Below are 11,534 nucleotides of genomic sequence, written 5' to 3'. Positions count from 1 at the left end.
GCCACCCATGTCCTTTCAAAAGCTATAAATGTCAGCTGAGCACAAAACTATATCAAGAATGAGATGGGGTGAGCTGCTGAGTGATCAAACTATACATCCATCTGTACAGCTACGCTGTTTCATTACTTGTATTGTTTGGAAATGGCAAATTAAGTAGGTTCACCTTTAAATGAAAATTGAATTGAATTTCTCCTTTATCCCTACTGGTCATACAAGGCATTTCTTTGAGTACACGAGGTTTTTCTTATGCTTATCTATGAACTGGATTTTTTTTTCATTACCAGAAATTGAGGTGGGGTGGGGGGAGTTTAGGAAAATGTGACTAAGTTCACTCTCAATATCTTTCCAAAATCTCCAGCAGCATAATAGAAAATGCTAATTTTAACTGCTCAGCAGAAAAACAGGGTCCAGAGAGAACTGGGTGACCCACTTCTGAAAATCTGGCAGCGTCAAACTCAAAAGACAGATTAAAGCTGAGAACAGGCAGTAGACAGTAATAACAAATGCCCTTATTGTTTTAGGGATGATTAATAGCTGGCACATCTCTTGAGTTTGACTGTGAGAGCATTTCTTCATTCTACAAATCTTTTTAAACCATTAAATAAAACAATTAACAGTTTAAAAGCTACAAACTCTTCTGTTGTTTTATTGCTCTCTGAAGTCTTTGTGAATTGCCTCCACTTTTGCAAAGACTAGACTTCTGTGTTTAGACTCAGCCCGGCATGTGGTTAATGCAGCCATAGAACAAATTATAGATGCTAAGAATCCCTGGCTTCAATGGGAACCAGAGCTTTATACTGTGGTTACACTTATTCATACTCTGGGAAGAGAAATTCAAAGTTGTTTTCATGACACAATACAGACTTACAAAAGACATAAAGCATCATGTTCGTATTTTGAAACTTTGCAGCAAAATTCTCATTTCTAAAATGTAATAATTTATAAGCTCAGCAGCTAGTTGGTGTGCATGGGAAACTGACAAGCTACTGAGTCTGGTGGATTATCACTGTGCATTCCTATTATCACTGTGCATATGTGAACGTTAGGACATTCCTAGCTGCCATTTCATAGCAATGAGCTAAATTATTACATTTATTCATGTACTTCAATGGCTGACTTCTAAAATTCTCTCCCACACAGCTGGCCTGCCTTTAGAAATAGAAAAGAATGGAAATCTTTCTAGAGCTATTGGCGGTAGGAAGGCTTTTTAATTCACACACATCAGTCCCACGGTAGTCCAAAAGATGGAATGAGAAACCTATTTGGTACAGTAGCATTTTGTAAACAGTTGCCAAGTTGGTGCCTTGTCACACAAATATTCAAATAAAAAACTTAGTAACGAAACCAGCACTCAACTTCCACGTTGCTGTACATTTATTGAGTACATGGCATAAAATTTACTCCCTTATTGAGTCAAGTCTGGGCTACATTTTCATGGAAAAAGGGACCTTTAACAGCTTCAGGGGCATATATTTCTTATTTATTACATTTCTATCCTGCCTTTTGTCCAGCAAGCTCAAAGTGGCATACATGATTCTCTCCCCTTTCCTTGATATTTATCTTCACAACAACCCTGTAAAGTGGATAAAGCTAGGAGCCAGTGACTAGCAAGGGTCACCCAGTGCATGTTTGAGTAAGGCCTCTCTAACCACATTATGCAACCCCAGAAGGAACACTGAGGTTCCACTTGCCATGATTTTGTGCCATGCTGGGTTACACTGGACATCATCATGCTGTCGTTCAGAAAAGTATTCACAAAGATGTAATATTCCTTTATTTCTGTGAAAATGTGTGCACTCGAGATTATCACATTTTAACTGGGCCATTTTATCTGAGGTACCTGTTTCAACTTTACTTTATTATTACAGCTAATTTCGTGGAAGTGGTTAATTTTTCTGTTTCTGATGAAACTTTGTCACGTGGAAGAGGCTATGTGAGGTTGACAATTGTAAATGCGTAAGCGGGTCTAAGATAAGCAGGTCAGTATAAACAAAGGCACAAGATCTAGACTTCAATGTGTTATGTTCTCATCTGAGTGCACAAGGATTTACACATGTCAACATTAATTATTTTGTTACAATGGGAAAGTTGGGGGCATTTTAAGCTGATACTGCAAGGAAGGTGCTGGCAAGTGTGCCAACTACATGTCTTCTCATTCTTCACAGGTTTCTTTCCCACTTGACGCAATCACTGTCAAAGGTATGAATTGCTTGCACCTCAAATACACCATTATCACAACACTTCAGTGTAGATTACATGTGTAAAAATGGACCCAAGAACTGGCATCCAGGGCAAACCCTTGTAACATTCAGTTTTTGCAGTAAGTAGCTTGCCTTTTCTTTCAAGAAATGTGGCAACAAAACTTTTAAATAAAGCATTTTAAAACTTTTTTTAAAAAAACCCTTCCTTGTTAAGATAATTTGTAATGTTTGGCCATCCGTAATGTGAATAATTAAATGTTTGGAATAAAAAAATATGCTTGGAATAATTAAAAGTGCAATTTCTGCTGGAATAAAACAATAATAATAGAATGGTCTGGAAAGGCGTGTTCCTGAGAACAGCAGCAAATTCTTAGCATGTCCAAAATACCACCTTAACTAAGTTTTCATAATAAAATTACATTCTGGTTTCATCCTCTGAGGATTAAAAGCTTGACTGTTTTGTAAATAAACAAGAATTATAATTAGGTCCTATATGTTAAAACATTAATGCACCAGCAAGCAAGAGCAATAAAATATTCAAAGGCAATCCATTGAGAAAGATATAGAGGCACACATGGCACAGTAATCAAGGAACTAGGAAGCTTAATCTCACGGTCGGATACTACATGTATACTACTACATACAGTATATACATACTACATATATAAGGCTGAAGTTGGTTTCTAGTTTTCATTTCATTGATTTGAAGTGGCCAGATCTTGAACAGCTACCTGAACAGCTCGAGTAAGAATGCAGTCCCAAGTCATGTTTTGTTTATTTAATGTATTTATTGAAACCTACAGTTATTTGCATGTATGAAACAGAAACAACAATAAACAAATAAAACTCTGGATCAGAGAAAAGGCCCAATGCTACAATGGCATGAACTAACATATTATTCTCTGTCACTATGGCTGTAAAATAGAAGACAATCACTGTAACCACATTAATCAAACTGAGGGACTTAAAGCATCATGAACAACATTAACTAATTATAATTTCAAAGACACTGTTTTGTTTGTTTGTTGATGATGCAGATTTGATCCCAAAATTCTTCTGCAATGGCATTTTGCAAAGTTTATTGTACCAGAGATCTATAGAGTCCTATTGCTCTTCCACAACCATGTTATCACAAGCCTGTTATCACAAGCAGCTAATATATTTAAGTCCTAAAATACAGTACAGTGGTACCTCGGGTTACACACACTTCAGGTTACATATGCTTCAGGTTACAGACTCTGCTAACCCAGAAATAGTGCTTCAGGTTAAGAACTTTGCTTCAGGATGAGAACAGAAATCTTGCTCTGGTGGCGCGGCGGCAGCAGGAGGCCCCATTAGCAGCAGGAGGCCCCATTAGAAAGTGGTGTTTCAGGTTAAGAACAGTTTCAGGTTAAGAACAGACCTCCGGAACGAATTAAATACTTAACCTGAGGTACCACTGTACTATGTTTCCCCATGCAACTCAGACAGTTGAAGCAGCATTAATTTTGGTGTTTTAAGAACTGTTTCCCAAGTTACATTTATTTCCTTGAGTACCTCAGCCAAAATCTCACTACTTGTGGGTACTCCCCATTGACCACAAGTCCTCCAACAGCCAGGAGACACTGACAGGCATGCCGGGTACAACCTCACTGGTGTATAATGTTTTTAATTTATCTTGTCTCGTGTGTGCAGAAACAGACATAAGCAGCTTCACCTTCCAGATGCTATTCCATTAACTTGGTAAAATCTCCTCCCCCAAAGCACCCTAAAACTAGCCATTTCTCCAGTTGTATCTTCTGTTAATGCAGAGTATAACTTTAAACCAATCTCATCTGCCACTCCCCAAATCAAGGCCTCAAAGCTTACTCCTTAAAACCCCATCAGAAAGAAAATAACTGATCTGATGAACAGTAAGGCAGTTGACTTGGACATTGGCCAATTTATCTCTGAACTGTTCTTCCATAAGTGGCCAGATATTGACAGTGATATAGCTATCACACATAACTAACACTTTGTGGAAGGTTTACCTTTTGAACATAGCTATTCTGCCTAAAAGGGCCAACTATAAGCTTCTTCAAGCTTTACTTTCCTAATTCTTTTGAGCACCGGGTACAGTTGATGGCAGACGGCTAGAATGGTGCTGCTTTTCCACCTGTGTAAAGCACTACTGGTTTTGTGGGGATTCTGCTACAGCAGCTAGACCAGCCTAGACCTGGTATACCAAAAAAGACAAAATAAACCTCATCCCCACTCAAGCTGCTAATATTTCAAATGTGATGAAGGATCCACTGCTCCACTGACTCCAGCCAAGGTTAGAATTGTTCTGCTACAAGTATTTAAAGCTTATAAACCTCTGCACCTCATCATAAGCTTTGAGTCATCCCAATCACATACCAGTATCTGGGAAACTGTACTCTTTAGGACACTATTTCTGGCCTAAGCACTGGTTTCACACAACACACTGAGGAATAAGCAGCTAAAGGTATTACAGTGAAAAGGGCCAGGCCACCTGACTTACACTCCTGTGCATGAACCCCTAAAGGAGCATCCCCAATGAGATTTCTGAACACTGTATTCAGCCCAATGCAGTGGCATAGCGTGGGTTGCTGACACCTGGGGCGGGGCAAGTGTTGCACCCCTGTGGTGGACTGGGCAGTTTTTGGGGGGTGCACCAGGGGGGCGCATGCAGAGCCCATGCAGAGGATGAATGGAGTCTGCCTCCAACAGGCTCCTCGACTGCTGCCTCCATCCACCTGCTCACTAGACACGCCTCAGCTGATAGGGCTCTGTGCCTGTCATGTGCATCCAGGGCAATAGCCCCCCCTGGCCCAATGCTCTGTGAAACATGCTTTCAAATGTGATGCCTTCCATGCAATCATGGCTAATAAATCTATGACTAAAAAACCGGGGGTTTAATATACATTTCTGGTTTTTTAAAAAAATCATAATCAAATGTATATGATTCAAGCAAAATCTGGAGAAACGGTTTGCTTGCCTCATAAATGGGAAAATGTGGAAATATTTCTTGACTCCTAAAGGCTGACAAGATTTTAAGAATCTTACCTAATTCCAATGCCCTCAAAGCGCTATCCACACACACATTAAATACTTTTAATTTAATATATGGTATTTGAGAAGGGCACATGCTGAGGATGTCTGCTTTCAACTATGTACCTCCGAATGCAACTGGAGGAGCAGCTTGTTCCAAGAGTCTTGTTAGTTCAGAATTTGCATAGTAAGCACACATTGCTAGAACACAAATATAAAAGCCCATCTACTGCAATTGTTAGAAATAACTTTGATTGTGAGGGAGGAGTCTATTGCACCCTGCATTTTTTTTGTATCTGAGCTATCTCACAAAATCTTTAAAGCATTGCTTCCTTGCAAACAGCTGCTTTCTAACAGTTTCTACAGTTTCAACTCTCTTCTTCCCTTGCCTCTATACTTGCCACAGCTCTTGGAACATCGCTGTAGAACTGCTTCACAACCGCAGAAAAGATCTCTATGTAATTTTACAATTAAAAAGTAGAAGAATAAAACAACCTGTACATTTGCAAACTTGTATTCACAATGTTTGGAACGATGGTACCCTGATGTGGATAAAGAACCAGCAAGTTCTCTCAAATAGGTGTTGCTATAGTTTTAAGAGGTGGAATATATTTTGTGGGTTGCCCAAGAGTGGCAGATATTTAGTCAGAGCTCTCCTGACCTGCCAGTGTATCAAACCTATTTCTTGCTTTCTCAATGGACTTATTATTTAAGATCAAGGGATGTCAAAGCAACTCTAGGGAAACACAGCTATTGTGTTTGCCTGTGTATGTGCAGGTTGCAACCTGAATAGCAGGGTGTGTCGTCACAGTATGGGTGTTTCTACAGCTCAGTTCCTTCACTGCACGAATTAAAAATCCTGGTCATTTTCCTGCCTAGAAGGCATATTTTTATTCACTTAATTTTTTTTACTACTGAACTTCTTGGGAAAAACTTTTGGGCCCTTCTCTATGGATTTGGTGACTACACCTAGCTGCAACAGACCACCAAAAAGAATACTCCTATAAAGCCTTTTGTAAAACAAATAATTATCCACTATCGCTTTAGATAAAGGACGTGGGTGGCGCTGTGGGTTAAACCACAGAACCTAGGACTTGCCAATCAGAAGGTCGGCGGTTCGAATCCCTGCAACGGGCGGTTTGAGCTCCCGTTGCTTGGTCCCTGCTCCTGCCAACCCAGCAGTTCGAAAGCACATCAAAGTGCAAGTAGATAAGTAGGTACTGCTCTGGCGAGAAGATAAACGTGCGCTGCCCTGGTTTGCCAGAAACGGCTTAGTCATGTTGGCCACATGACCCGGAAGCTGTACGCCAGCTCCCTCGGCCAATAAAGCAAGATGAGCGCCGCAACCCCAGAGTTGGCCACGACTGGACCTAATGGTCAGGGGTCCTTTTTATCACTTTAGATAATTTTCCTGCAATATTATTTATTTCATCATTTACCAAAAACAAGTGTACCAGTTCCCACATATTCAGAATTTGAAACCTTGATTAGGCACCTCGGCCTACACAAGTAACATCTCCCTCCACACCGACCATAAATCCTGCTGGTTTTATTAATACGTTAACCATTCCTTCTCCAAAGTCCAGAGGGCAATGTTTTGAAAAAAAACCCAACAACAACCCTAGATATAAGGGTTGTACTAAGGCAGCCACTTACCCAGGATACATAAATTTATGTCGTTACCATGACCATACCTATGTTGAAAATTCAACACCGCTAGAGATTTTCCAGTACACTTAATCACTGTTCCGAAATGGGTGCCACACTTTTGCCCAGAGGACCACGGAGGCTTAGGTTAATACTGAATATTTTCCAAGTGCCAACACAAACCGCCTTCGCTTTCCAGTAAGCAACCCACAAAAAAACTTGCAAAACAGTCGCCAAGTAAATACTTGGCGAGCAGCTGCTGCCCAGCCAGTGACAGAAATCAGCATCGTATTGATTTTTAATGACGCGTGTCTAAACCCTGGGTATTCCCTTTCACGTAGGAATGCAGCGCTTTCAGAGAGACCCGCCTCCCCGCCATCTAAGGGCTTTACCAAGCCAAAAAAAAGAGCAGATTCGCCGCCCAGCCCGACCGGGAACTCCGCCCCGCGGCCTTTCAAGGCGAGGGCAAGCGTCTCACTCCGCCTCACCATTGTGCTCCTCCGCTTAGGTGGCCTGGCGCCTGAAAGACCGGCGTCATAATATTCAGGCTCTCGCGAAGGCACACTCGGGAGACGGGCGTGAGCTGCTTTAGCCGCTTGCCGATCAGGCGCTCTGCGGAGGCAGCCCTAACGGATGAGGACCCCGCTCCCTCCCTCAGCCCGGTCGCTCGCCCCCTCTTTTTTTGCTCCGCCCCTCGCGTGCGCGTGCACTCTTCGGCTTCCCTCCCTCCTCTTTCTCTTTCCCCTCCGTATCTCGGCGCAGAGGTAACAAGGAGGAGCGGTGAAAGTGACGGGGCTGGAGTGGGCAGAGGCGGCCGTCCCCCTCCCCAGCCCTCGCGCGCGCACACACACACACATTGGGCCGTCCCCTTCTTGCCCTCCCGCGCGCCCTAGGGATACTCATTTCCATTCTCTCTCACACACGTGCGCGCGCACCAAGCACACACGGTGAGGGAGCGAGGAGTGAAAGGAGGGACGGACGGACCGATGAGAGTGCGTGTGGGGGGGGGCGGGCGCTGTCGGAGAAAGGAGGGGCGGCTCCTCCAAGACTGTTGGGCGGGAGGATGAGGGAACGGGAAGGCCGCCGGTCACGTGGGCGGTGCCGAGCACGCGCCCGCGCGAAGGGCTGCCTTTCTTTTTTTTCCCCTCCCTCCCGCTGACGGACCTTCCAAGTCAGGTTGCCTTAGAATCGCTGGGCGCGCGCCGACAGGTGCGGTCTGAGTCGCGCGTTCGAGAAAAGGGGGTGGGGAGATAATTAAAAAAAACAGAATAAAAGGATTCCTGGCAGGAGGCGTTTCCTTTCTCCCCCTCCCCTCGCGCGCCGTGTCCCCTCCGGCGGCCCGTCCGTTCGCCCGCTTCCCTTCAAGGGCTGCCTCTCGCGCTCTCTCTCCCCCTCGAATCCCGTAACGCCGCGCTCTTCTCTCCTCAGTTAAGCGATGCCCTCGGCCACCAGCAGCGCGATGGCGAGCAGCGGCAGCAGCGGCGGCGGCAAAACGGGGAACGAGGCGGCGTCGGCGGCGCCTCCGGCAACGGCAGCCGCGGCAACGGTAGCTGCTGGGGCGGCTCCATCCCAAGCGGCGGCGGCGTCGGGCGGCAGCACGAGTTCGGTGCAGACCGAGGCCATGAAGCAGATTCTGGGCGTCATCGACAAGAAGTTGCGCAACCTGGAGAAGAAAAAGGTGCGGAGGCGCAAACCCCCCTCCCCCTCAATCTCTTCTCTCCCCCCCCCCCACCGGCCGATGCCGCTATCTTATCTTGTGGGGCCGGGCGGGAGGCGTAGTCGCATATCGCCGTGCCTTCCCTTCGGGGCCCTGCCGGCCTGCCCCGCCTTTTGTTTCCGCGGCCGAGGTGAGGCGGCGCGGCCTTCTCCCTTTGTTCTTTTTTTCCGCCGCGAACGGGACGCATTTGGGGGCCGTTGGAGCCCGGGGGCTTAGCTGCCTTTCCAATCCGCCCCCCGCCCTCTCCTCGCTTCCCGCCCGAAGTGAGGCTTTGAAGGCTCGGTGGCGGCCGAACTACCAGCGACCCTCTTTCTCCCCTCTACTCTTCCCGCCTCTCTTTCTCCCCCCCCCCCGGTGCACATGGAGCCGGCCAGGACCCAACATGGCGGCGGCGAGAGGCAGCGGTTCTTCCCAGAGAGGGAGGCTCATTGTGTGAGCGACGGCGGGTGCTGCACAAAGGCCCTGCAAGCTTCCTTCCTGCCAGAGACGCGCAGCCTCCGCTCTCTATGTGTCTGTGTGCGCGCAACACCCCACCTCACTCTCCCCCCCCCCGTGCCCTCCCATTTTAGTTACTTTCCATAGCCGAGTCGTAGACGCCAGATGAAAACGTGCCCTCGCTGCCCCGTTGAAGATGGGTGCGCCCTGGTTAAGGGCGACGTTAAAGGGCTCCGGCGTGTATGAAACGCCTCAGGCGAGCTGGCTGCGGCTCCGGCCCTGGGTGACGAGAGCTCAGGCTGCTTTGTTGGGAAGGATGTCTGTCGCAAAGTCTAGGCCGGGAAGGGAAATCAGCCTCGTGGGCAGCATTTTATAATTGCCACCTAAGTTGCCCTATGCTCTTTGTCAGAATTGCCTTTGCACCTGGGGCACAGTGAGACTTACTCTCAAGTCAGCATGCATTTGATCAAGCCGCAGTTTAGAATTGAGCTTTTGGGAGAATACATGACTGGAAGCTGAGACTATGCTGCTGGAATAACCCATTCTAGTGAAAAGTTAGTCTCTTCCTTCCACAAAACTGATACATTGTATGGGTTTATAAAAATACTGGCACTACAGTCCAGAGAATCATTCCAGTTCATCTGCATGTTCAGTGGAACTTAAATGGCATGCCACTTCTAAAGCACCAATGAGTTTGAAAAGCTAAATTATTATAGTTGTGATGGGGTGATGTGATAAAAGTTCCACTGGCTGCACAGCAGTCTTAAAGACACCAAGCTCTTTGTATCACATTAATTTGGTTAATCTTAATTAATTAATTTAAAGAATGTTTATCCAGCTCTTGAGTAAAAAACGAAAAAAAGAAGCCGCCTTCCAGGGTTGCTTCCAAATGTCCCTAGGCGTATGATATGAAACATCACACAAAAGAGATTGAGGGGGAGAAGGAAGAAAGAAAACCAAATTCTTAAGAGTTCTTGTAATGACCAGCTGGCATGGAAAGATCAAGTGTTTAAAGGAGACCAAAATTATCAAGGGGCTGGAGGAATTCCCTTGTGAGGAAGGTTAAGATTTATTCGTTGACGATGGGGGGGGGGAGTTTAGAAAAAAACAAGTAGAAAGGGACATTATCAATGAATAGAATTATCCATGGCATGGAGAAAGCAGACAGGAAATGTCTCGTTTTCTCAGTGTTAGAACTTGGGGTAATCAAATGGAGGTGAATTTTAAAGGGTTCAGCACAGAGTATGGAATTTGCTACCATACAAGATGTAGTGATAGCTACCAGTTTAGCTTTAAAAGAGGATCAGAATCATGGTTGCTGGTCATGGTGGTGGCATACTGTTTCAATGATCAGAGGAGCAGTAGGCAGGAAGCAACAAGAGAGGACTGCTGTGTGATGCATGTGAAAACCAAAATGCTGCCTAGATAGGTCTTTGGCCTTATCTAGTGGGGCTCACGTAATTTTAAACCTGTTTGACTTTGTTTACTTGGGAGTATTTACTGAATTTAGCAGAGTTTACTTCCAAGTAAAGGTGCATGGGAGTGCACCATTGGGTTAAATAGTATATTTATTGAACCCAGAATCAAACTTTGAAGTGCAAATCTTTCAAATGAAAATATTTCAGAACCCCATGTATAAGCATCATATTTCAGGCTTAGGAACCTTTCTGTATTGACTTTTAGGAAGCTCCACATTTATTTTGGTTTTTATGTTCCATTTTTCACTGAAAAAGACCACAAAATGGCATTGAATGTCCAGTACCAAAATTGTCAACACAGTATAAACAACACAAGCAGTTAAAAGCAGAAGTAATAAACACAAACAAAATGTCCTAAAAACTCAAGACATTATAGAAATGCACAGATTCAGGCAACAATTAAAATATAAAGACTTGTTGATAAGAAGGCTTAAACAGATCCAATACAGGACCGGGAAAATAAAGATGTATTGATGTGATAGCGGGGAAAGTTCAATAAAAGTGTAGGTGTCCATGCCACTAGAACAAGAGACTTCCTTAACTGTGACTCAGCTGTCACAAAAGCCTTTTCTTTCATACCTGAACAACAGTGAATACTTGCTGGAAGTCGGGTGAGAACAACAGGCAATCCTCTGCTGAACTCAAAGCCAGGCAGGTCCCAAGTAGCTCAGGGCTTTATACGTCAGCGACGGCATCTTAAATGAGGCCTAGTGGCATAAAGGCTGCCAGTGCAGATTCTGCAACTGTGGCCAAGCTATTCTGGTCTAGGGAAGGCTGTAACTGGTGACCCAGCTGTAACTGGAAAAAGGTCTTCCTGGCCATAGAAGCCATTTGGGCTTCCAGTGACAAATAGTCATCATGGAACATCCTTAAATGACACATGTTGGAGAGAAGTATAGATTAGATGGCCTAAGACCACTTACTACAACCTGGTGCCTTCCAAATATTTTTGGACTGCAGCCCTCTCATCCAGTGTATTTCAGTTAGGGATAGGCATTGTAGGAGAAACAAACCTGTGACCGTAAC

General features: G+C 44.9%; 1 protein-coding gene across 5 annotated transcripts in view; it reads left to right on the top strand.

Annotated features, from left to right (window-relative positions):
• Positions 1-7,649: 7,649 nt before the first annotated feature.
• CAPRIN1 (cell cycle associated protein 1) overlaps positions 7,650-11,534 on the top strand; it is a 31,188-nt gene continuing 27,303 nt past the window's right edge. For 2 of the 5 annotated variants that reach the window (XM_081891536.1, XM_081891537.1), the window contains exons 1-2: positions 7,952-8,087; positions 8,307-8,556. In XM_081891536.1, coding sequence (XP_081747662.1) covers positions 8,314-8,556 — 243 coding nt within the window. In that variant the 5' untranslated portion in view covers positions 7,952-8,087; positions 8,307-8,313. Of the gene's footprint in view, positions 7,826-7,951; positions 8,088-8,306; positions 8,557-11,534 lie in introns of those variants that run through there. The other 3 variants (XM_081891535.1, XM_081891533.1, XM_081891534.1) reach the window with 2 other exon arrangements.

Source organism: Podarcis melisellensis (genome assembly GCF_964234715.1).
Source record: "Podarcis melisellensis genome assembly, chromosome: 1".
In the NCBI taxonomy this organism is placed as follows: Eukaryota; Metazoa; Chordata; class Lepidosauria; order Squamata; family Lacertidae; genus Podarcis; species Podarcis melisellensis.
This window is presented reverse-complemented; position numbering and strand designations above follow the sequence as displayed.